General features: G+C 41.0%; 1 protein-coding gene across 4 annotated transcripts in view; it reads right to left on the bottom strand.

Moving 5' to 3' along the window:
- SYT16 (synaptotagmin 16) overlaps nt 1–27,387 on the bottom strand; it is a 323,819-nt gene that overhangs the window by 180,765 nt on the left and 115,667 nt on the right. For 2 of the 4 annotated variants that reach the window (XM_021062549.1, XM_021062553.1), the window contains exon 2: nt 3,955–4,134. In XM_021062549.1, the coding sequence (XP_020918208.1) occupies nt 3,955–4,134 (180 nt within the window). Of the gene's footprint in view, nt 1–3,954; nt 4,135–27,387 lie in introns of those variants that run through there. The other 2 variants (XM_021062535.1, XM_021062543.1) reach the window with 2 other exon arrangements.

The following is a 27,387-nucleotide window of genomic DNA, read 5'->3' as shown; positions in this document are numbered from 1 at the left end:
AAATGCTAAATAAACGAGAGCCACCAATTCCAATTATCTAATTATTATTATTTTCTATGTTATTAGGAGGAAATAGCTTCAGTTTCTCCCCTTATCCAGACCAATGATGTGTAAACTCTTTAAACTTAGAAAAAATATATAGCCTAAAAGGCACAGTTTTTGGTGAGGTAAATTATTTTGCACAGTGGGCTAGGAAAATAAATTGTGACACCTAACTCTCTGATATATAACAAAAAGAATGATTTTATTCCTCAGAACTTCACATATATTAGATTCTAATGATTAGGTTGCTGATACTCAGCCATTTTTTTGACCCATAAAAATGGCAGTTTCACAGGGTTCAATCTAAGAGTAGGATGGTCTAGTTGCTTTTTAATCATTTTCATTAGGCCTCTTCCACTGAAAGACTGAGACCTAGAAAAGAAGTTGCTATGGTAACCCTAAGGCTCAAATAGGATTGCACAATAGCAATTGGGAGAAACCTAGTCCAAAATCATCAATTTGCAAATGAGGACTTAAGACCCAGAGAGGTGAAGTGAGCTTCCCAAAATATCATAGCCAATTAGTGGCGAAACTAAGCTCTGGCTGTCTGTACGGTGCGTCTTTCCACCACACTAGGCTGCCTTCCTTCTTCCTACATTTGTCAAAATACGTTAAGAACATCCCAACTTCACTGAGAAAGCAGTGCTCTGAGGATGATAATTAAGGCAAACATCAAAAGTTAAATAAAATCTGGGATAGAAGTACACTTTTCAAAGACTCTTGATCAATGATAATTAAACTTTTAAAGAAGAAATGTCAAAATGAAATTCTTTGCTTCTTAGACATTATAATTTGTAGATTCTCCTGATTTAACTATTTTCAAAGCTCCCTTCATAAGCACCCACCCTGAGTTTGAGACATGGATTTCAGTGTTTCTTGAGCTCACAGCTTCTGGTTCATGCTTTATTGTTATTGTTTCAACAGTATCTTCAAACCTCAATTTATTTGCAAGTATAATTCATAACTGTCTCTAAATTACTCAGATAACATGTCAAACAAGACAAAAAGAAAATATCTTAAATAGCTCTAATCCTAGCTCTCTGTACCCATTACAGTTTGAAAAAGAGAAAACATCACCAACTTTAATCTCCCAGTTTAAGTACTGAATACAGTGTGTCCATGTGTGGTGGTGCCATTCCTAGAAACCACTACTGTGACTAGAATTTTGTTACTACTACACAGCTTTGGTTAAAGGTCTATTAGGATTTTTACCATAGGCAGCATGCTGGTATTTTTACAAAGTTAATTCATTTAATCGAGACCAACCCTGTAAGGGATGTACTGATAATCCCAATATACAGATAAGGAGGGACGCTTAGAACGGTTCCATAATTTGCCCAGGTCACACACCTTGTGACAGTCAGCTGCTGAAGGGAGCAAAGTAGAATCGCTGTAAAACCTACCTCCACACCACCCCCCAACCCAGTGGAAATCTATTCATCCTGCCCACCTATGTCCCAGCCAAGACAGCAGGGGCTCAACCACTTGTAAGTCCCAGATTTCACATAACAAATTCTACTTTAAATATTCACACTCTATTTTCAGAAGATGAGCCAGATGTCCCAAGTGGAGTTCAAGAAATAAGGCCACTGCAACAGTAGCAATGCCAAATTCACTGCCAGAACTGAAATGAACACCCCTCCCATCATTCTCTCCTATGGTATCTTTAAATTTATGTCCCCACACTCTTTGATACCGTTCCCTTAAAAAGCAGAACCTAAATCTCCTTCCCTGAACATAGGCTGTACTGAGCAAATGACTAGAATGTGCTGGAAGTAATATTATAGGACTTCCTCAGACTAGGTCATTAAAAAAAAAAAAAAAATGGCTTCCTTTTGCTCTCCTCTCTTGGATCATTCCTTCAGGGGGAAGCCAGCTGTCATGTTATAAACATAGTCAACCAGCCCTGTGGAGGGTTCATGTAGGAACTAAAGTCTTCTGCCATCCTGGACGTGAGTCCATCAGCCCCAATCAAGCCTTCAGATGCCTGCAGCTGACATTCTAACTGCAGCCTCATGAAACCCTGATCTATAACCACAACTAAGCTAATCCCATATTCATGAACTTTGGAAACAAATATATATTTGCCATTTTAAGTACTTAAGCTTGGGGGGAATTTGTTAAAGCAATAGATCAGTAATACATATTTATTCCTAAATTATGCCTTTTCTTCTATCAAAGCTAAAAGAGTTAAACCACGCTACACATGGGGCCATATCAGTAAGTCATTAAATATTCTCCTTGGTTCAGGCTGGCTCACCTAGAATGCCCAGGAGGTGGGATGCCTCAAGGTTGTTCTCCTCAAGGCCCTTCCCCAGCTCAAAAAAAGTAATGTAAGGCTGTCCCTCTACCAGTTCCATCACACATGCCTACATGGGGACATGAGAGAAAAGAGTGAAAATCAGGCTGATTCAAAAAAAAAAAAAAAGAAAAAAGCAAAGTGTTGCCCATAAGATAAGAAAGAGCACAATCTTTATTTTTTTTGAATAACAAATTGTAATTTATTTACATATTTTCAATTTATTTATATATGAAAATTTATCAGACAGTCTGATTTTAGAAATATTGAAATCCAAGATAAGCATCTGATTAAAATCATAGCATCATTAATATTTTCTCTCCCCTACTCCAAGATTCCTTTTTTCAATTTTTTCTTCAATTTTTTTTTTTTTTTTTTGCCTTTTCTGGGGCCGCTCCCACAGCACATGGAGGTTCCCAGGCCAGGGGCCCAATCGGAGCTGTAGTTGCCAGCCTACGCCACAGACACAGCAACGCGGGATCTGAGCCGTGTCTGTGACCCACACCACAGCTCATGGCAATGCTGGACCCTTAACCCACTGAGCGAGGCCAGGGATCAAACCCGAAACCTCATGGTTCCTAGTCGGATTCATTAACCACTGAGCCATGACAGGAACTCCCACTTTATTTTTTTAAGATTTTAATTTTTTCCATTATAGTTGGTTTACAGTGTTCTGCCAATTTTCTACTGTACAGCAAAGTGACTCAGTCACTCACACACACACACATAACAATATATATATGTTCTTTTTCTCACATTATCCTCCATCATCCTCTATCACAAGTGACTACATATAGTTCCCAGAACTATACAGCAGGATCTCATTGCTTATCCATTCCAAACGCAATAGGTTGCATCTATTAACCTCAGATACCCGGTCCATCCCTCTCCCTCCCCCTCCCCCTTGGTAAAAAGTCTGTTTTCCAAGTCCATGAGTTTCTTTTCTAGAGTATGGTCTTTAAATGTCCAGCTTCTGTGTGATGATAAGCATCACTCTGTGATAACATCCTGTATCAAAAAGTTCTACACATTGTCAATTGAAAACAGACTGTGTCCTTTAAGATCAGAAGCCAGTGATTTCTTTTAGTGTGTTATTTCCCCCTATCAAATTGAAGCAAGTTCAATCTACTAAGATTCAGTAAACTTAAAGAGTAAAAATTTCTCTTTAGAAAAGTGACTGTCGCCCTGTGAGGTGGGGGGGGGTGGCCCCAAGCCCTAGAAATCTCAGAAACAGTTAAGTGAAATGAAATGTCAACACTGTTCCAAAAAAAATGAGACCAAAGCACACCAAGGCTCTTGTCAATCAAAATCCATTTTTTCTTCCTTCAAGCATTAGTCAGAGGGAAAATCAACAGACATCTAAAAAGCTAAGAAGACGAGAAGTGGTGGTCAGCCTTTTCCCATCTGCTCCTCCAACCCTAAAGACAGCACTTACTTTCCCAAAGCTAATGTATTCTTCAGTAACGTCCGTTCATCATACCCACCACAGCAGCTGCTAAACAACTCACACGGGTGATTTCTTAATGGGGTCCATCCTGGAAACTGGGACACTCCTTTCCTGACCCAAACCACAGCCAGATGGCAAGCTCAGAAGACTGAGGCAACATACTCACCCAGTCTTTCATGGGTCCCAGCCTTGTCTGTCGAGTGCTTCCTTTTCCCTCGTTGCTCCAGGCCTGGAAGGCCTTCTGTGACTTCCAAACACAGCTTCTTGTTGATGAAGAGGAAGAGGACCATCAGAAGGACAACAAAGACCCCAGCTGCTGACAAGAAGCTGATGGCTTCAGGAGGGACTGGCAAGAGAACACAGAGGAAAAAATATCACCAAGTGAACCCACTCTTAGTTCTAACAATCGATCAGAGTTATTTGGGATCTTGACATGTATTGATTAGGGTGGCAGGTGCTCTCCAGATCATGACTTGCTGGCACGCCCAGAACTGTGCACAGGGGAAAGGAAAAGGACTACTGCAGGAACATCCTGCTGGGCTGGTTCTTAAATGACAGACCTCCATACCTTTGCACATGTGGTTTCTTCTACCTGGAAGATAACTCCTCTGGCCCCTATCTTTGGCCTAATATTCCACTTCAAGCATGCAAGCCATTAGAGAGATATCACTGAAGTGAGTTGACTTGAAAATGGTTGACCAGTGTTATAAAAGCAACTCTTAAAAACACCACTGCCAGGACAAGTATCATATGATATCACCTATATGTGGAATCTTAAAAAAAAAAGTATACAAATGAACTTATTTGTAGAACAGACTTTGAAAACAAACTTATGGTCACCAAAGGAGGCAGGTGGTGGGGGTGAGAGGGATGGACTGGGGATTTGGGATTGGCATATGCGCACTGAGGTATATGGAATGATTCACCAGCAGGGACCTGCTGTATAGCACAGAGAACTCCACCCAGTATTCTGTGACAATCTGTGTGGGAAAAGAATTTGAGAGAGAATGGATATATGTATATGTATGACAGGTCATTTTGTTGTACAGCAGAAATTATCACAACCTTGTAAATGAACTACACGTCAAGAAAATATTAAAAAATCTTACCAACTAACAAAACTTAATTACATTTTGTACAAGTATATCTCTAAAATAATTTTTATAAAAAATAAATAAAAATAAAAATTCAACTGCCTAAAGCTTTAAAAATCATCACTTGAGACAAACTTTCAGACACACATCTATCAACATTAGCAATCGGAAGAAAGTCATTTCCTGGTTACAATCTTGCAAATTCAACTATGCAATATGACTATGATGATTATCAGTGGTGACAAGAAAACTCCTAATCCATGCCATCTGTAAGTAAATTAAAATTATATTTTGACTGTTAATATTTTAGAATTTTCAAAGATGAAATTCCATCTTCCTCTGTCCCGTCCTCCTCAAAAAAATCCTGAGCTTTATATTGCAACAGAACAAAGGGTGGGGGAAAAAATGTATACATGTAAGAGTAACTTGATCCCTATGCTGTACAGCAGGAAAAAATAAATAAATAAAATAAAAATAAAAATAAAAAAATCCTGAGCTTTAAACGACCCTGGTTAAATGCTACCCAGTATGCCTTAAAGAGCCCCAGCCATTGAGGTCAGCTATGACGTATGTACCAGGGAGGCCAGAGCTGGTTCTGGTTGAGGAAAGACTCCTCCAAGAAAGTGACATTTGAGCCAAGACAACATTCAGTAAAGAAATCCAGAAAGCAAGTTGTATAAAGGAATCAATGACAAAGCAGGTGTCAATAAGAGTTATTCAAGGCAGCTGGGTATATGCGAAAGCTTATGAAATTGAATCTCCCAAGAGATTCATTTAATCCTCGGGTAGGTTTAATATATGGATTAGTAATATGAAGGGATAACATTCACCTCATCCTACCACCCAGATAAAGGAGGAATCAAACCGGTCCCACCCAATGAAAAGATAAAGAAAATAAATGGCACTGCCTCTCTGAGTCAATCTAGCGGCCAGCCAGGGAAAGAACAAACAAAAGGAAAAAGAGCAGGCAAGATAATAGCTTTGTAATCTGCAAAATGATAATTGTGCCTGCTTATCGAAGTCAACATACATTGTGGGGGAGAAAAGTGTGCACATATAGATAATTCCCTCTGCCCTGAGAGGCAGCACAGGTGAGCAGTGTTCTTGGCATGAGTTCAGCAGTCAGGCTGCCTGGGAGGAAATCACACTCTACTACTTATTATCTGTGTGGCCTTGAGCAAATGATTTAACCTCTCTGTGCTTCAGTTTCCTAAATAATGAAGGCGATACTAATCTAACTAAATTAAAGATTAAATGAGGTAACAGAAGGAAAGTAACCTGTGTGGCACCTGGCACACAGAGAGTTCTCAAACAGGAGTAACCACCTTCCTCAACATCACCATTACCATCATTACAGAACTTTAAAACACCCAGGAGCAGACATGGATGTGCTGCTGTGGACACAGGCTGTGCTCTAGACCCCGTTTTCCTCCCTTTCAGTAAAACAGTTGTCTCAAAAGGGTGGGGAGGCATAAGGCAGCAGGTTGGGATTAGCAGACAAACTATTATATATAAAATAGATAAACAAGGTCCTACTGCATAGTACAGGGAATTATATTCCATGTTCTGTAATAAACCATAATTGAAAAGAATATGAAAAAGAATACATGTGTGTATACCGCATCACTGGGCTGTACACTAGAAAATTTACAACTAAATCAACTACAATTAAAAAACATCTCAGGAGGGAGTTCCCATCATGCCACAGCAGAAATGAATCCAACTAGGAACCATGAGGTTGCAGATTCAATCCCTGGTCTCGCTCAGTGGGTTAAGGATCCGGCATTGCCTTGAGCTGTGGTATAGGTTGCAGACACAGCTTGGATCCTGCATTGCTGTGGCTGTGGTTCTGATTAGACCCCTAGTCTGGGAACCTCCATAATGCCATGCGTGTGGCCCTAAAAAAACAAAAGACAAAAAAAAAAATCTCAGGAGACTGGGATTAAAATATACATATTACTATATATAAAATAATATATGTATAATACTGAACCACTTTTCTGTACAACAGAAACTAACACAACATTGTAAATCAACTGTATTTCAAAAAAAGTTTTTAAAAAAGTATCTCTACCTCCCCCTCCATTCTTTTTTTTTTTTGTCTTTTAGGGCCACATACATGGCACATGGAGACTCCCAGGTTAGGAGTCAAATTGGAAGCAATGCCAGATCTGAGCTGAGTCTGTGACCTACACCACAGCTCATGGCAACACTGGATCCTTAACCCACTAAGCGAGACCAGGGATCGAACCCATGTCCTCGCAGATACTAGTTGGGTTCATTAACCCCTGAGCCATGATGGGAACTCCTTGCCCTCCATTCTTTAATTTTCAACTACTTCCCTTAGTAGATACAATATCATTTTCACCTGCATTAAAAATACACTAAGTATCTCCCATCCTATAAAAGCCCCTCCTCAGTACCATATGCTCTGTTCAACCACAGCCCTGGCTCTTTCCCCTTCACAACCAACCATCAGAGTAGCCTACACTCATCTCTACTTTCTCACCTCCAAAACCCCTAGCATCCTTCACCTAGATTCCCACTGATCCCCAGGTACCCAGCCTTAACCCCTCAAATCCCTTTTCCACACAAGAGCCAGAATAATCCTTCTGAAATATGTCTGATTTGTTTAACTGACCTCCTAAAACCATATGCAGTGGGTTGAATTGTGTCCCCCAAAAGAGACACCCACCCTGAATCTCAGAATGTGATCTTATTTAAAATAATCTACTCAATAGTTTGTAATAACCTATATAGGAAAAAAGGATGGATATATTCATCTGTATGACGGATTCATTTTGCTGTACACCTGAAATTAGTACAACATTGTAACTCAATCATACTTCAATACAATTAAATTTAAAAATAAAATTAATTAATTAAAAAAAAAAGGTCTCTGCAATGTAACTAGGGTGCCATGTTGAGATGAGATTATCCTGGATTAGGATGGGCTCCAAATTCAATAAATAAGTGTCCATAAAAACACTGAAAAGGAGAAGACACAGAGAGAAGAACACCATGTGAAGAAGGGGCAGAGACTGGTGTTATAAAGCCACCAGCTGAGGAATACCAAGGGTTGCCAGCAGCCACCCAGAACCAGTAGCCAGCATAGGGTATGCACTCAATGCATGGAACAGACTCTGTCTCCAAGATTCCAGAGCAACCAACCCCATGGACAGCTTGATTTTAGACTTCTAGCTTCACAAACTGTGAGAAAATCAATGACTGTTGTGTAAAGCTATCAAATGCATGGTAATTTGTCACCATAACCCTAGGAAACTAATTTAACCTCCAACGGCTGCCCATTACCCATAGGACAAAACTTGAATTCCTTAACTTGGTTTACAAGGCCTTTCATGACCTCGCTACTGATTCCAGCCTTTATCACTCACCACTCCCCAGCATCAAACTCTGTTGCCAGTATATTCATCTATTTCTGGTTCCCCAAACAGACCTTTGGAGAGGCTATTTCAAATCCATGGCACAACGTTCAGCCCTCCACTCTCTAACTCTGATACTACACTTCCTCTGAAAGTCTTTCTTGTTCCTTCTGACCAGGCTGGATGCCTCTACTGTGTGTTCCCACGCACAGAGCCCTCAATAGCTTTTTCAACAGTTTTCAAATGTTAAATTTTCAACTTCATAAGAACAGGGACTATGCCTCAGTTACCCATTGTACTCTCAGCAACCAGCATAGGGTAGGCACTCAATACCATATTTGATGCTTGAATAAACGTTGAACTCCTCTGTGTTACCACATGTTGATAAATGAAAACTTCTGCAAAGAAAAGATATACTTCAAGTGGGTCAGTAACACTAACAACAAAATATCATTTAGGTAAGACCTGGGCTTAGGAAAAAAAAAAAAAAAGGTTTATTTATCATCCATCAACAGAAACATCTGCACCTAATAATTCCCTTCATTAATGAAACTAAATCTTGATTTTCTTAATAAGCTGTATTTTTGCATTATAAAACAATATGAGACTTATTATATAAAATCTGCAAAGTATAGAAAAAGATGAAGACAACTACTGTTAAGACCTCCTTCAAGTCAGTTTCAACTATTGGGCAAATAGTCAATTTTTTGTATGGATTTTACTTTTATTGGTTTATAAAAAAAATTTTTTTTTGGCTTTTTGCCATTTCTAGGGCCACTCCCATGGCATATGGAGGTTCCCAGGCTAGGGGTCGAATCAGAGCTGTAGCCGCAGACCCTACGCCACAGCCACAGCAGTGCCAGATCCGAGCCGAGTCTGTGACCCACATCACAGCTCACAGCAACGCTGGATCCTTAACCCACTGAGCAAGGCCAGGGATTGAACCCACAACCTCATGGTTCCTAGTCGGATTCATTAACCACTGCACCACAACAGAAACTCCAGAATTTTTTATTAGATAAAACTATTACTTTTTAGAGACTTAAAGAAAAAATAATTCATGCACATAGTAAAATATTTTTAAAATACTGGAAAACATTTAAAAAAATCATATTGAATCTCACCACTTATCATTGTTTTCCCTTAAAATTTTTTCCTTAACTACTTTTACCACCATTAAGATATTGTCTCATGGAGTTCCCGTCGTGGCGCAGTGGTTAACGAATCCGACTAGGAACCATGAGGTTGCGGGTTCGATCCCTGCCCTTGCTCAGTGGGTTAACGATCCGGCGTTGCCCTGAGCTGTGGTGTAGGTTGCAGATGCGGCTCGGATCCCGCGTTGCTGTGGCTCTGGCGTAGGCCGGTGGCTACAGCTCCAATTCAACCCCTAGCCTGGGAACCTCCATATGCCGCGGGAGCGGCCCAAGAAATAGCAACAATAACAACAACAACAACAACAAATAAATAAAAAAAAAAAAAAAAAGATATTGTCTCAGGAGTTCCCGTCGTGGTGCAGTGGTTAACGAATCTGACTAGGAACCATGAGGTTGAGGGTTCAGTCCCTGCCCTTGCTCAGTGGGTTAACAATCCGGCGTTGCCATGAGCTGTGGTGTAGGTTGCAGACGAGGCTTGGATCCCGTGTTGCTGTGGCTCTGGCATAGGCTAGTGGCTACAGCTCTGATTCAACCCCTAGCCTGGGAACCTCCGTATGCCGTGGGAGTGGCCCAAGAAATAGCAAAAAGACAAAAAAAAAAAAAAAAGATATTGTCTCATATGCTGATATTAATGCATATAATATAAAAACATTCACAGATTCCAGATTGAATATAATATAAAGAGATTCAATATAATCTCCAAAGATGCAAGAAAAAAAAAGAAGGAAATCTTTGCATTGTTCAAAATAACTCTGATTTTTGTAGATGAAATTATTTCTTTTTTTTTTTTTTTTTTTTATTAAATTTTATTTTCCCACTGTACAGCAAGGGGGTCAGGTTATCCTTACATGTATACATTACAATTACAGTTTTTCCCCCACCATTTCTTCTGTTGCAACATGAGTATCTAGACATAGTTCTCAATGCTATTCAGCGGGATCTCCTTGTAAATCTATTCTACGTTGTGACTGATAAGCCCAAGCTCCCGATCCCTCCCACTCCCTCCCCCTCCCATCAGGCAACCACAAGTCTCTTCTCCAAGTCCATGATTGATTTTCTTTTCTGAGGAGATGTTCATTTGTGCTGGATATTAGATTCCAGTTATAAGTGATGTCATATGGTATTTGTCTTTCTCTTTCTGGCTCATTTCACTCAGTATGAGATTCTCTAGTTCCATCCATGTTGCTGCAAATGGAATGATGTCATCCTTTTTTTTTATGGCTGAGTAGTATTCCATCGGGTATATATATCACATCTTCCGAATCCAATCCTCTGTCGATGGACATTTGGATTGTTTCCATGTCCTGGCTATTGTGAATAGTGCTGCAATGAACATGCGGGTGCATGTGTCTCTTTTAAGTAGAGCTTTGTCCGGATAGATGCCCAAGAGTGGGATTGCAGGGTCATATGGAAGTTCTATGTATAGATTTCTAAGGTATCTCCAAACTGTTCTCCATAGTGGCTGTACCAGTTTACATTCCCACCAACAGTGCAGGAGGGTTCCCTTTTCTCCACAGCCCCTCCAGCACTTGTTATTTGTGGATTTATTAATGATGGCCATTCTGACTGGTGTGAGGTGGTATCTCATGGTAGTTTTGATTTGCATTTCTCTTATAATCAGCGATGTTGAGCATTTTTTCATGTGTTTGTTGGCCATCTGTATATCTTCCTTGGAGAAATGTCTATTCAGGTCTTTTGCTCATTTTTCCATTGATTGATTGGTTTTTTTGCTGTTGAGTTGTATAAGTTGCTTGTATATTCTAGAGATTAAGCCCTTGTCAGTTGCATCATTTGAAACTATTTTCTCCCATTCTGTAAGTTGTCTTTTTGTTTTCTTTTGGGTTTCCTTTGCTGTGCAAAAGCTTTTCAGTTTGATGAGGTCCCATGGGTTTATTTTTGCTCTAGTTTCTATTGCTTTGGGAGACTGACCTGAGAAAATATTCATGATGTTGATGTCAGAGAGTGTTTTGCCTATGTTTTCTTCTAGGAGTTTGATGGTGTCCTGTCGTATATTTAAGTCTTTCAGCCATTTGGAGTTTATTTTTGTGCATGGTGTGAGGGTGTGTTCTAGTTTCATTGCTTTGCATACAGCTGTCCAGGTTTCCCAGCAATGCTTGCTGAATAGACTTTCCTTTTCCCATTTGATGTTCTTGCCTCCCTTGTCAAAGATTAATTGACCATAGGTGTCAGGGTTAATTTCCAGATTCTCTATTCTGTTCCATTGGTCTGTCTGTCTGTTTTGATACCAGTACCACACTGTTTTGATGACTGTGGCTTTGTAGTATTTCTTGAAGTCTGGGAGAGTTATGCCTCCTGCTTGGTTTTTGTTTCTCAGGATTGCTTTGGCGATTCTGGGTCTTTTGTTGTTCCATATAAATGTTTGGATTGTTTGTTCTAGTTCTGTGAACAATGTCCTGGGTAATTTGATAGGGATTGCATTGAATCTGTAGATTGCTTTGGGTAGGATGGCCATTTTCACAATATTGATTTTTCCAATCCAGGAACATGGAATATCTTTCCATTTTTTTACATCTTCTTTGATTTCTTTGATTAAGGTTTTATAGTTCTCGGCATATAGGTCCTTTACCTCTTTGGTTAGGTGTATTCCGAGGTATTTGATTTTGTGAGGTACAATTTTAAAAGGTATCGTATTTTTGTATTCCTTTTCTAATGCTTCATTGCTGGTATACAGAAATGCAACTGACTTCTGAATGTTAATCTTATATCCTGCCACTTTGCTGAATTTATTAATCAGTTCAAGGAGTTTTGGGGTTGAGTCCTTAGGGTTTTCTAGGTATAGAATCATGTCATCTGCATACAGTGACAGTTTGATCTCTTCTCTTCCTATATGGATGCCTTTTATTTCTTTTGTTTGTCTAATTGCTGTGGCTAAGACTTCCAAAACTATGTTGAAGAGCAGTGGTGAGAGTGGGCATCCCTGTCTTGTTCCAGATTTGAGTGAGAAGGCTTTCAGTTTTTCCCCATTGAGGATTATATTTGCTGTGGGTTTTTCATAAATGGCTTTGATTATATTCAGGAATGTTCCCTCTATACCCACTTTAGCGAGGGTCTTGATCATGAATGGATGTTGAACTTTGTCAAATGCTTTTTCTGCATCTATTGAGATGATCATATGATTTTTGACTTTTTTTTTGTTAATGTGGTGTATGATGTTGATTGATTTGCGTATGTTGAACCATCCTTGTGAACCTGGGATGAACCCAACCTGGTCATGGTGTATAATTTTTTTGATATGTTGTTGGATTCGGTTGGCTAAGATTTTGTTGAGAAGTTTTGCATCTATATTCATCAATGATATTGGGCGATAGTTTTCTTTTTTGGTGGTATCTCTGCCTGGTTTTGGAATGAGGGTGATGGTGGCCTCATAGAATGTCTTTGGGAGTATTCCTTCTTCTTCAACCTTTTGAAAGAGTTTAAGGAGGATGGGCACCAATTCCTCTTTATATGTTTGATAGAATTCACCTGTGAAGCCATCTGGTCCTAGACTTTTATTTGTAGGGAGTGATTTTATGACCTCTTCAATTTCATTTCTAGTGATTGGTCTGTTCAGTTGGTCTGTTTCTGCTTGATTCAGTTTTGGCAGGCTGTAAGATTCTAGAAAATTGTCCATTTCTTCCAGATTGTCAAACTTATTGCCATATAGTTGTTCATAGTATTCTTTTATGGTTTTTTGTATTTCTGCTGTATCCGTTGTGATTTCTCCTTTTTCATTTATAATTTTGGTGATTTGGGTTCTTTCTCTCCTCTTTTTAGTGAGTCTGGCCAGGGGTTTATCAATTTGGTTCACCTTTTCAAAGAACCAGCTCTTGGTTTTATTAATTTTCTCTATTGTTTTTTGAGTCTCTATTTTATTGATTTCTTCTTTGATCTTTACAATTTCCTTCCTTCTGCTGACTTTAGGACTTCTTTGTTCTTCTTTTTCTAATTCATTTAGGTGGAGGGTTAAGTTGTCAATTTGGGATCTTCTTTTTTGAGAAAGGCCTGGATTGCTATAAATTTCCCTCTGAGCACTGCTTTCGCAGCATCCCATAGATTTTGAGAGGTTGTGTCTTCATTATCATTTGTTTCAAGATAGTTTTTAATTTCCTTCTTGATTTCCTCATTGACCCATTGGTTTTTTAGTAGCATGTTGTTTAGTCTCCATGGAGTAGGTTTTTTCTCTTTCCTTTTCCCATGGTTGATTTCTAATTTCATGGCATTGTGGTCAGAGAAGATACTTGAGATAATTTCTATGCTCCTAAATTTATTGAGATTCGCTTTATGTCCCAATATGTGGTCGATTCTTGAGAATGTTCCATGAGCATTTGAGAAGAATGTGTATTCTGATTTTTTTGGATGTAGTGTCCTGAAGATATCAATTAAGTCTAACTTTTCTATTGTTTCCTTTAGGATCTCTGTTGCTTTATTGGTTTTCTGTCTAGAGGATCTGTCCATTGATGTGAGGGGGGTATTTAGGTCTCCTACTATGATTGTATTCTCATCAATATCTCCCTTTATGTCTGTTAATATTTGTTGTATGTATCTGGGTTCTCCTATGTTTGGGGCATATATGTTGATGATAGTAACATCCTCTCCTTGGATGGATCCCTTAATCATTAAATAGTGTCCTTCTTTGTCTTTCTTTATGTCTTTTGTTTTAAAGTCTATTTTGTCTGATATGAGCGTTGCAACTCCTGCTTTTCTGTCATGTCTATTGGCATGAAATACTTTTCCCCAGCCTTTCACTTTCAATCTATATGTATCTTTTGTCCTAAGGTGAGTTTCTTGTAGGCAGCATATTGAAGGTTTTTGCCGTTTTATCCACTCAGCCATTCTGTGTCTTTTGATTGGGGCATTCAGTCCATTGACATTTAAGGTGATAATTGATAGATGATTATTTATTGCCATTTGATCCTCGTGTTCCAGTTGATTCTATGGTTCTCCATTCTTCTTTTTTTTTTTTTTTTTTTTTTGGTTGGATGGTCTCCTGTTATTATCTGCTTGAGTGTATTTTTTTTTTTCATTTTTTGCAAATGCAATATTTGGTTTTGGCTTGTGGTTGCCCTGTTTTTTAAGTATGCTAACCCCTTCCCATAATTGTGTGTTTTAGCCTGATGGTCCTGTAAGTTCAAACACTTCATTATTATATTAAAATTAAGAAGAGAGACATACATACAAACAAAAAGGATTATTTACCTCCTAACATCCCTTGCCCACATTTTATGGTTTTGATGACTCTTTTATTTTTTTCTTTTTAATTTTATTTTGTTTGAAGCATGTTCATGATTAAATCTGTATGCTGGCTTATTTGAGTGACTGCTCTCTGATTGTATCTTCCTCATTCCTAGTTCTTCCTCTTCTTCTTCTTCTTCTTTTTTTTTTTTCTTTTCTTTTTTCTTCCCTTTCCTTCCTTTCTTTTTGGTTTAGAGAAGCCCTTTCAATATTTCCTTTTACCTGGGTTTTTTGTTGCTGTATTCTTTAAGTTTTTGTTTGTTGGGAAAAATTTTTATTTCCCCTTCTATTTTAAATGATATTCTTGCTGGATAAAGTATTCTAGGTTGCATATTTTTTCCTTTGAGCACTTTAAATATCTCTTGCCATTCCCTCCTGGCCTGTAGTGTTTCTGTAGAGAAATCAGCTGATACTCTTATGGGGGTTCCCTTGTAGGTAACATTCTGTTTTTCTCTTGCTGCCTTTAGGATCCTCTCTTTATCACTAACTTTTGCCATTTTTATTATGATGTGTCTTGGTGTGGGTCTGTTTGGGTTCAGTTTGTTTGGGGCCCTCTGTGCTTCTTGTATCTTGAATCCAGTATCCTTTAGATTTGGGAAGTTTCCAGCGATAATTTCTTCAAATATATTTTCCATTCCTTTATCTTTTTCTACTCCTTCTGGAATTCCTATTATGCGTAGATTGGCCCGTTTTATATTATCCCATAGGTCTCTTATATTGCTTTCCAGTTTTTTGATTCGGTTTTCTGTCTGTTGACCAGATTGAGTGATTTCCATTATTCTATCTTCCATATCACTGATTCGTTCTTCTGCATTATTCATTCTGGTTTTTACTGCCCCTAGTTCAGTTTGCATCTCTGCAAATGAATGTTCTAGTTTTTCTTGGCTCCTCCTTATATTTTCTAGCTCCTTTCTGAGGGTATCTGCATTGCTGTTCATATCTTCTCTTAATTCCTTCAGTATTTTCACTATTTCTCTTTTGAACTCCAGGTCTGTCAGACTGCAGAGATCAGTTTCATTGTTGACTGTTTTAGGTAAGTTCTCCTGTTGGTTTGACTGGGGGTGGTTTCTCAGCTTCTTCATCTTGCTTGTTGTCTTCTTTCTCCTGAGGGAGTTGTACTCTCCGTTATCGGGTAGTGTTTGCCTTGTCACTGCCCTGGAATATTTCCTGAGGGCTGTCGTTGTTGGTCAATCTTTTTTTGAGGCAGTGTGGCTTTTCTGGAGTGTTGATGGGACTAACAGTGTTTCTTTGAAGCAAAGGAGGACTTCCTGAGGGCAGACAGGACTGGGAGGTCCACCCCACGATGGTAGCAGATTTCACTTGGTTCTCAGCACCCCCTGGGGTCTTGGGCGGGTAGCAGGGCCCTTGGAGACTCAAGAGGCTCCTCCCCAGGGCAGCCCGACTCAGAAAGACCGTCTGAATCTTTTCCCGATTCGGCCAGGCTTGTTGCAGCTTTTCTGGGCTGCAGGGGGTCCTGCCTGGAGCTGGCAGTCCTATGCAGCTGGTCCACTAGGTCTCAGCACCCCTTGGGGTCTTGGGCGGGTAGCAGGGCCTTTGGAGACTCAAGAGGCTCCTCCCCAGAACAGCCCGACTCAGAAAGACCGTCTGAGATCTTTTCCCGATTCGGCCAGGCTTGTTGCAGCTTTTCTGGGCTGCAGGGGGTCCTGCCTGGAGCTGGCAGTCCTATGCAGCTGGTCCACTAGGTCTTAGCACCCCCTGGGGTCTTGGGCGGGTAGCAGGGCCCTTGGAGGCTCAAGAGGCTCCTCCCCAGGACAGCCTGACTCAGAAAGACCGTCTGAGATCTTTTCCCAAGTCGGCCAGGCTTGTTGCAGCTTTTCTGGGCTGCAGGGGGTCCTGCCTGGAGCTGGCAGTCCTATGCAGCTGGTCCACTAGGTCTCAGCACCCCCTGGGGTCTTGGGCGGGTAGCAGGGCCCTTGGAGGCTCAAGAGGCTCCTCCCCAGGACAGCCCGACTCAGAAAGACCGTCTGAGATCTTTTCCCGATTCGGCCAGGCTTGTTGCAGCTTTTCTGGGCTGCAGGGGGTCCTGCCTGGAGCTGGCAGTCCTATGCAGCTGGTCCACTAGGTCTCAGCACCCCTTGGGGTCTTGGGCGGGTAGCAGGGCCCTTGGAGGCTCAAGAGGCTCCTCCCCAGGGCAGCCCGATTCAGAAAGACCGTTTGAGATCTTTTCCCGATTCGGCCAGGCTTGTTGCAGCTTTTCTGGGCTGCAGGGGGTCCTACCTGGAGCTGGCAGTCCTATGCAGCTGGTCCACTAGGTCTCAGCACCCCTGGGGTCTTGGGCGGGTAGCAGGGCCCTTGGAGGCTCAAGAGGCTCCTCCCCAGGACAGCCCGATCAGAAAGACCGTCTGAGATCTTTTCCCGATTCGGCCAGGCTTGTTGCAGCTTTTCTGGGCTGCAGGGGGTCCTGCCTGGAGCTGGCAGTCCTATGCAGCTGGTCCACTAGGTCTCAGCACCCCCTGGGGTCTTGGGCGGGTAGCAGGGCCCTTGGAGACTCAAGAGGCTCCTCCCCAGGACAGCCCGACTCCGAAAGACCGTCTGAGATCTTTTCCCCATTCGGCCAGGCTTGTTGCAGCTTTTCTGGGCTGCAGGGGGTCCTGCCTGGAGCTGGCAGTCCTATGCAGCTGGTCCACTAGGTCTTAGCACCCCCTGGGGTCTTGGGCGTGTAGCAAGGCCCTTGGAGACTCAAGAGGCTCCTCCCCGGGGGAGCCCGTCTCAGAAAAACCGTCGGAGAATTAGGTCGATCTATTCACGGCCTGGCTAGGCTTGTTCTAGCTTTTCTGGGCTGCAGGCCTTTTGTAGGGGGCTGGTGGTGTTTGGTGCTGCTTTGTGGAAGTGTAGCCCCTCCAAAGGGCAAGCAGGCCTGTGCAGGGAGAGCCCCTGCGGTGGTAGGCTTCAGGCAATTGTTGAGGCCAGCCCTCCTGGATGGCAGGCAGCCCCAGGTTCGGCGAGAGCGTAGGGGGTGGCGGGGGTGGGGGGAGGGAATGCACTGGGAAGCACAGCTTTCTGCTAGCTAGCGGGCCTGTAAGCTTGTTGTGGCGTGGGGGGTATTCTATGGGGACCCACCCCTTCTTCTCTCCCCTCCCCAGCACGGGCGCAGACCAGGCTCTTCTCCCAGGTTCCCTCTGAGGCGGCTTTCCACTTCCCCGCCCCTAGAGTATTGCTCCCTTCCTCTGCGACAGCTTTGTTTTCTAGTCTCCCAGGCAGTCTCTGCCCCGTCAAATGGTTTAGAGACCTCCCAAGCAGTTTCCGCTCTTCCCCGCCCCCCTAGCCCGGGGACTAATCTCTGGAGCCGAGGTCTCAGTGCCCAGCCCCCCCCCCCAGGCGTCCCCCGGCCCTTTCTTGGGGACTAACCTTCGGAGGCGAGGTCTCGGTGCCCAGCCCCAACCCAGGCGTCCCCCGGCCCCCTCTCGGGGACCAACCTTCAGAGCTGAGGTCTCAGTGCCCAGCCCCCACCCAGGCGTCCCCCGGCCCTTTCCCGGGGACTAACCTCTGGAGCCGAGGATTCGGTGCCCAGCCCCCACCCAGGCGTCTCAATTTTTGGTGACTGTGCCCGTAGTTCAGATGGTCCGTTGGGTTCTTGATCGTTTTTCCGTACTCCGACTTACTGCTACACTCTTCTCTGCATCTGGAGATTCCTCCGGTTCGTTTGATCTTTCCCCCGGTAGGTGACTTTCCAGGGTGCGGGATCCCTTTCTCCTCCGCAGTTCCCTTTCGGGAGCGCCCGTCCCGCTCGGATTCACCTTCTCTCACTCTCCTCTTTTCTCCCGTTCTGCCCAATAATGTCACGAATTTCTTGCCGTTATTGGAGTTTAGGTTCCTCTGCCAGCGATTGGTTGTTGTTCTGTGCGAGTCATTTCTTCTGTAGATGTGCTTTTTTTGTTGTGTTTGTGGGAGAGGGCGAGCGTGTCCCCCTACTCCTCCGCCATCTTGTCCTCCGAAATTATTTCTGTTAACAATAATTCTTGTAGTAGTGTCTTAACTATGGGTGCGTATAATATTTCTAAGTAGATGCCAGTATTTTTTTCTTCTCAAAACTGTGCAGACATCACTCCATTACCTTTTAATCTTTAATGTCCCATAAATGACAGTGATGCTGCACCTTACTTTTTTATTGTACGAGTAACAGAATTTTGAGGTCTGAATGCTTCTAGAATATTTTTCTTAAAAAAAAATCTTATCAGAATGTGTCTTTTTGTGGGTATCTTTTGTTGACTTTTCCTGGAACCCTGCCTTTTCGCCAACATATCCATGGCTGTGGAAGAATTTTCTTCAATTATATCTTTAGTAATTTCTTCTGTGCCAACTGCTCTTGTGTCTATCTTAAACTGGGTTACCATTTCTTTGGTTACCAACTTTTAGGCTTGTTTTCTTCTGCATTCTAGCAGCAGAAATATGGCCTACATATTTTCACTCAACTAAAAAGGTGAAAGTGTGCTGTTAACTGCTATACCATACTTACTACTATAAACTGTGAATATTTGTGTCAGTAGCAGACAGTAAGAGAAGATACTGTCTTTTGAGTTGGATGGTGGAGAACACAGGAATAAGTACAAATCTAGCTACAGCAGAGAGAAAGCTTAATCTGGTGAGGGTTATTATTTCATCAGAGTTTATGTTCCTCTCAGAATCTATCAATTCTAATTTCATATTTTTCTATGTATTTATGGGTATATAGCTGCAAGGCTGGAGAGGTGCATGAGAGGCTGCTAGCCAAATGCTACGTTAAACTGTAGTTAGCTTATGTACTTTCTATAGTGAGTGTCACAGAAATGGCTAAAAAGTTGGCAGAGCTGCTTAACCAAGGTTGCACACAAACTGTCCTCTTCAAGAGTGGTTCAAAATTCCAAACATAACCCTACAATTTCACTTTTAGGTACGTATCCAAGAAAATGGAAAATACACGCTCACACAAAAATGTGTGCATGAATGTGTTCATCACACTATTTCTAACAGCCAAAAAGCCGAAAAAGCCCAAATGTCCATCAACCTCTAAATGGCAAAACAAAATGTGGTATACCCATACAATGGGATATTATTCCATATGAAAAAGACAAAGTACTGATACATGCTACAATATGGATGAATCTTACAAACATGATGCTAAGTGGGGGAAAAAAAGTCAGACACAAAAGGCCACACAGTGTGTGATCCCAATTAAATGTAATGTCCAGAGTAGGCAAATCCACAGGGACACAAAGTCTACTAATTGTTCTCAGGATCTGAAGGGAGGGAGAAGTGAGAAGTGACTGCAAATGGGCATGAGTTTTCTTTTTGAGGTAATGAAATTATTCTGGAATTAGATGGTAATGATACTTGCTGCAACTTGGCAAATGTATCAAAAACCACTGAACTGTACATTTTAAGAGGGTGTGAATTTTATAGAATTTGAATTTCATTAAAAAAGTTTAAATTCCAAACATATCATTTTAATAAAGACTGGAAAGAAATTAGAAAAAATTGTAATAGTTTTCTTAGGTTTGATTTGAAAGTGATTTGCTTCATGTTTAAACATTCTGTAATTTTATTATTCAATATTTAGAATTAAAAATAAAGTTTAAATATTGTGGATGATGAGAACTGTCATCAGCACAGCTCAACCACCAATGTGTAACAGTGAACACAGCAAGCCGACACTTTCATCGGTAAATGCCAAAGAGGGTTTGATGCTGCTGGGTCTGAGTGAAAACAAAATTAGACTTTGGCAGGAAAGCTTAAAGTCATCTTGCAACCCATATATACAAATGCTATAGCGAAGCACAAGCATTGCATGTATCAGCTGCTCTAGATGACAAGGGCACATATGTCAAGAAACTTAAGTGCCATCTGCAGAGTATCTCATCTCACTATTCCAGTAATTGGTAAATTGGCAATCAGATGGCCGTGATGTTCAGTCATGTCGTTCATACTGAAAACTCCCTCAAAGTTAAGTATTTCTCTCAAGTTCCACTGGATAGCCCCTATCTGTTGGTTTTTCAAGCATTGGCTCAAGGAGAAGACAGAGCACACCATGACGTAAACAGAGAGGCCTCTGCATGTCACCCAGTCACTAGACGTTTGTAAATTTCCTTCCATGGTTGTTGAAGAGGTTAAAAAAAATGGTTAGCCAATCGCAGCCATCTGACTCACAAGAACTAGAAAGAAGAGAAAGCTGAAATTCTACTTCAAATGATAAGGAGAGGAAATCAGAACTGAGCAATGACAATAGAAATAATTAAAGAGTAAAGTTATAATTTCTCAAGAATAAATTTTCTTGGCACCAGTCTGAGGACAGTGAGGAATCACATTAAAGAAATGAGGAAATGCTAAACTAAATCTAAAACTCTACTCACTTATATACTTATCTCTCTCGTCCTTGAGTAGCCATCAACCTGACAGCTCTGTTTTCCATGATATAATTTCAATTTCATTCATTCCTTAAAAAAGCAGCATGACTTTGTAATTGTTTCTATGAGGTTCTCAAGCGTGGGCTCGCAGCACAAGTCTCTGACTTGAGCCTCAGCTTGTTCTCCTTAGAATTCCAGGCTTGATCTAAGGCACAGCACAGTGGCTGCAGAAAGCAGCACTGTGTCACAAACTTCAGAGCTAGAAAGAGACTAAATCTTAATTGCTCCTACTAAAAAAAAAAAAAATTATGTGACATGACCTATGTGACAAAAAAAAATCAATTATGTGACAAGATGGAGATGTTAGTGAATGCTATGATGGTAATCACATTAAAATATATATAAATGTATCAAATCAACACATTGTACACCTTAAGCTTACACAATACTTTATGTCAATTATATCTTAATAAAAATAATCTTTTTTCTGTCTTTTTGCCTTTGCAGGGCCACACCCATGGCATGTGGAGGTTCCCAGGCTAGGGGTCGAGTCAGAGCTGTAGTGAGCCTCGTCTGCGACCTACACGACAGCTCACGGCAACACTGGATCCTTAACCCACTGAGCAAGGCCAGGGATCAAACCCACAACCTCATGGTTCCTAGTCGGATTCATTTCCGCTGTGCCACGACAGGAACTCCCAAAATAAAATTTTAAAAAAGACTTCAGGATTGCCTGGGCATGTCGACACCCTCCTCTGGGGCTCTCCACCCATCCGAGGACCTGAGAAGCCTCCCAGGAAATGCAGTGAACCAAATGAGAGCAGAAGTGAACTGAGCATAGCACAGGTGTCCACCATTCAGCCTGACCCTTCAAGCCCAGACTCCTTTGGTCCCAGGGCAAGGAAGTGACAATAAAAGCTACAGCTTAGATACATAGATATCAGCAGCTTTTGTAAAACAAGGAGATGTTTTCAAAGGCAATGGTGGCACAAAGAGTTGATGCCCTTGGCCTACAGTTTATGCTCAGACTTTCAAAATGAACAGAAAGTAAGAAATGAGAAACTTTTGAAGTTCCTGTCATGGCTCAGCAATAACAAACCCGACTAGTATTCATGAGGATGAGGGTTCAATCCCTGGCCTGGCTCACTGAGTTAAGGACCCGGTGTTGCCGTGAGCTGTGGTGTAGGTCGCAGATGCAGCTCAGATCCCATGCTGCTGTGGCTGTGGCATAGGTTGGCAGCTGCAGCTCCAATTCGACCCCTGGCCTGGAAACTTCCATATACTGCAGGTATGGCCCTAAAAAGACAAAAATAAAAAAGAGATGAGAAACTTTTAATAATTGAACATCAATGTCCCAACTCCAAGTACAGCTACTTCATTGCACAAATTCAAAATATCTGTACGAACAGTTGGACTCATTTATACCATGAGCTGTGTTGCTACGTTTTTACAACCAACTACAAAATTAAATAAGTCATTTAAAAAATTAGTATATAACAAGTTAAACTAAGGGCTTTCATTTTCCTTTTTTCCTACAGTGATGCTTCTGGAACCAAAAAATAAATAAATAAATAAAAGAAAAGAGAACAGAACAAAGCCTTTCATACTTAGTAGCATATTATTTTGCTGGTGAACTAAATTTAGGGCTAGTTAGGCATTATAACCTTAACAGCTGTCATGGTTACATTTCTCTATTTCTAGGACTATGAAATAAATATAAAATATTTTATATATATATATATGAAAATGGGTAGTTCTACTTAAATTTTCTTCCTAGTAATAGCTAACAAGGATATGTTAACTACATATTCAAACAAATTCTTTGGAAGGAAAAAATAGACCTTTCAAAAAATAGGAAAAAACTGGCTTAATGAAACCTAAGCGAGATTTTAACATGTTCCAAAATAAAACATAGCAACATATGGAGTCACTAGCAACCAATCGTTCCTCAAACACTTGAGAACATAGCATTTGGGGGTATACATGGGGTGCTATCTTTAATACAGTAATATATGTGTGTTGAAATGTGTCCATCTTCTTCTGAGAATTAAGTAACCTAACATGTCTACTTTACATGTTTAAAATGTAAATTCCCCTTTAGCACAAACACACCCAGATGCACACACACACACACTCACTCGCTCACACATTTCTAAAAGCCAAAGAGTATCAGCAAGTTTGCTTTCCTTTCCAACTCAGACGGTTAACTCAGAAGCAGTATCTAATGATGAAAATGCTTAAAATGCACAAGTAGGTCCTCAAAGGGAATCTCTGAGGCTTTTTTCACGTGTCTGAGTTTCTCTGAACACGTTAGCTATTCTCTACTATCCCCAACTCTCCATTTTCCTACATCTTTCCACGGGAAGAGGATGGAAAAGGAAGCAAAAGGAATGAGATGGTATTGATGGGTTATAAGGCTACAGTCAACATTTTTGAATTGTTGGGTTTTTAAAGGCATGTTTATGTTGTTGAATTTAATTGAGGGATATATGAGCCTTGTAAAATGTACATGTCATTTGCCAAAAAATGAATCCATTAGCATGGATATCATTTATTGTAACTTGAATGTTACTGAACTTAACTGTATGACCAAATTAAGAACGTATGCCCAATGAAAGCATGTCATGTAGAAACATCAGAGAATATAAACTTGTATGATTTTGATAGAATGGTTGTTTAATTAATGTGGCCATTTATCTTTCAAGTAAAAAGAGAATATTTTTATAAATGAGAGAAACAGAGACACGTCTACTTCAGACAGACAAATGTCTTAGTAGAAAGATATCCAGATTTCTTAAACTCTCCAAAACAAATGCATTTGGAGAGCATTTGGAGTGAAATATAATTTTAATTTGTTTATAACATCTTTATTTTTCAACTCACAGAACTGCCCACACAGTAAGACTGAAATATTAACAGAACTGTTTTTCACTAATCCAATATCCTCCAGCAACAACAAAAAAAAACCCACACCATTTTCTTGCAGTCTAAAACCATTAAGTATTTTAAAAAGATTATTATAAAGAGCCTTCAGATTTAAATTTTGACCCTAAGAAGTAGTATGTAAATCTTTGGGCTGAAGGACTAAGTGGCATATGGGGAATCTGGAAACAGGAAGATTTAAGGGCCATTTAAATCCCCAGTTTCTCAGATGATATTAATATTTTCTTGTGTTCAGAAAGTTGCCCATCCACAAAGACAGAAGTTCACCGTTATTAAGAATTTGTTGGAAACACTCAAAATCTACTGACATTTCAGCTGAGAGCATAATATATGCTCTAAGAGTAAAATCTATTATTTACTGTTAGTGTCCCTTTCTACGATTCAGACCCCATGACAACCATTTAGGTAACAGCAACTGAACAAAATTATCATTGTATTCAAATAAAAGAGGCATCTTTCACCTATTCTAGTTTCTTAATAGAAGTTAAGATGCTTCTCTGAAATTAATTTCTGAATAAAATCCCCTTCTAAAACAGATGGGATTCTAATCGATTCTCAGATTTCTCTCCTAGTATTTACTGGTTCTTTTTAATTACAAAAAAAAAAAAACCCACCATAAATTGTCTGTTTTACTGTCTGCGCTAATTTCATTTCATTATATCCTTGGAGTAAGCTATTATTTTCCCACTGGTTCCCATGGCATTCTTCATTATCAGCTGCTAATTGTCTAGCATTCACATAGGACTGTGAACCAAGTAGGCTGCTGCGTGGGCTGAAGTTCTAGGGGAAACTGAACAGCAAGAGGATTCTGCATTGTTATTATTGTGACACATTAGAAAGTTTCCACCCACTTACATGCCCACATCACTCTGTGGCTCAGCATCCTTACCCAGAGGGGCTGTGCACTGAAGCATGGGAAGCCATCTGCACTAGGCATCCACTTGGTGATTATCAAGGGAAGACTACACAGGGCCAAACCACTGCAACCAGGAGAGCCAGAGGTCTGGCTCCATATGGCAGGCATGAGTATTGATCTTAAAACACAGCTATGACAGGTCCATCTAAAATCGCTGTTTGTTTGTTTTTTTACCTCCTAGTCTTTAGCACAAGTGCCTGACTCAGCCCAATTACTCCCTCCCTCAAATTTCTCTCTATTTATTCTTCAATGCCTGTTTATAGATTTAAACATTTTTGAAAGATGCAAAGAGACTGGAGACTTGTAAGATGGTTTTGAGATGCACTGCTCCTTGAAATGATTCCTAATGGAGACTCAGATATTTAAAGTGAGTTACATTTGACCTTGTGGATTCAGCATGTGCCAAACAAAAGCATTAGAAGAGCCAGAACAACATGCAACATTTTACACATTTAGGTCAAGAAGGAGATGTCTCTTAACTGGCAAAGCAAACAAGGTCTATGAAAGTGGGGTTTGAGACACAGAAGCTGGTGTTTTTATTCATGTGTTGGGGGCACCATGTTGCAAAGTCTTGTGGAACAAAGCTCTGATTTCAGAGCATGCTACATACTGATAACTTTTACCAGAAAATTGTGCCTCTTGAGACACTTGTGCCTCCTTCAGGCAGATCCTTTCAGGGTACGGAGCTCCCCTCACTACATGATAGTCAGAGGAAACTCATTTTCCTTCGTGGGCTAGACGGGAGCATTTGAATCCTATGAAACATCAAAGAGGTAGGATGATGGCTTTAAGCTAAGCCTCACTCACTGGTGCATCCAGGTGAGGCCAGTTTCTAGGGGATTTTACTCCAGGGCTTTGAAGCTTAAGAATGTGATATTCAAAGTTTTCTTAGAGACGCTCAGGCTCTTAAGGACTACTTCACTCTGATTAAACCAGCCAGAGGCTGAAAGGCAGAGAGGCAGAGGAGATACAAAAAGAGCACTTGGCCCTGAATGAGGATGTTCAGGTCCAGCCCTGAGCCACCTAACTCTACAACCCAGGGTGATGTGAGGTACCGACAACAGGCCTGTGTCTTAACTTCGTGACTTTTCCAATAATAACACATGGGATAAATCAGGACACCAACTTTGATACTATAATGGTTATTCCTGGTCCAGGAACAAGAACCAATCCTGTGTCTAAAGAACTACAATCAACCTCCTACAGATGGCTCTGTTTACGATGAAACGACAGTTCCCAAGGTTGCCTGGTGAGCCACAAATAAAAGCAAGAAAAGGTGAATATTCTTGAGGCCCATCTCCACCCACCTGCAGGGCAGATGATTCAACAATCTTCTCTCAAGGACCCTCTCACTCAGATCCCAGGATGGCTGTTAACATCAGAACTCCTGACCTCTGGTCAGAGCCAGAACCCTGATTACACACCATTATTCTCAACCTTTTCTTTCTATATGCCTGAAACACCACCAGACTTTTCTGATTTAGGGTTCTCTTTCTATCAACCACTCTCACAAAGCTCCACCCCTTTGCTCACCTCTCAGAGTTCTTAAGAGTCTTAAATATGCTGTGTGATCCCCACATGAACAAGAATTCCTTTACATTTTTCATGTGTTCTCATGACTTCAGCCTTCACTGAGGGCTACCAAGTCTGTGCCTATGATCCGAAACTCTAACACATACATCTCTCCTGGGCATTGCCCAAATTAGTGAGCCTAGGAGTCAAACCCATTATCCTCTCCAAAAACTCTCTGAATCCTCCAAATCTCTGCCATTGCATTCGTAGTGCAGGACTGTCGTCAAACCCTTACAATCCTGAGGCCAGGCTGCCACAAAAACCCCCAAACGAACATTATCTTCCATCTCCTTTCCCTTTTACTTTTTTTTTTTTTTTTTTAGATTTTTAAAATAAGCCTAGTTTAAGTTTTCAACTGTTTCCTTCTTTTTTTCTTTCGCTCTCTCTCTTTCTTTTTGCCTTTTTAGGGCTACACCTGCAGCATATGGAAGTTCCCAGGTTAGGGGAACTGCCGGCCTACACCAGAGCCACAGCAATGCCAGATCTGAGCTGCAACTGCAACCTACACCACAGCTCATGGCAACACTGGATCCCTAACCCACTGAGCAAGGCCAGGGATTGAACCCACATCCTCATGGATACTAGTCAAGTTTGTTACCACTGAGCCACAATGGGAACTCTTCTGTTTTGTTTTATTTTTGTTGTTTAGTTTCTTAAAAATGTTATTTGGGTCTCTGGTAAAGAGGACTTAGCTGGAGTAAGCCACTTTACTAAACTTAGAGGACAGTAGGTTCAGGTAGAGATCAACCATGGCTGACCACTTATTATCCACCCACATGCACACTTATGCTGGACACTGCCAGATCCCTCACAACTCCAACCCATCCTACTAGCCCCTAAGGAGTTAGCTATGTAAACCACAGACCCACACTCAAGCAGAAGAGCTCCTAGGATTCTCCACTGCCTAAAGGTTAAAGCTCAAACTAGCACCATAACATCTGGGACTCTTTCCAAATCAGCTCCA

Source organism: Sus scrofa, chromosome 1 (assembly GCF_000003025.6).
Source record: "Sus scrofa isolate TJ Tabasco breed Duroc chromosome 1, Sscrofa11.1, whole genome shotgun sequence".
Classification (NCBI taxonomy): domain Eukaryota; kingdom Metazoa; phylum Chordata; class Mammalia; order Artiodactyla; family Suidae; genus Sus; species Sus scrofa.
The sequence above is the reverse complement of the archived record's forward strand: the minus strand, read 5'-3'. Positions and strand labels throughout refer to the sequence as shown.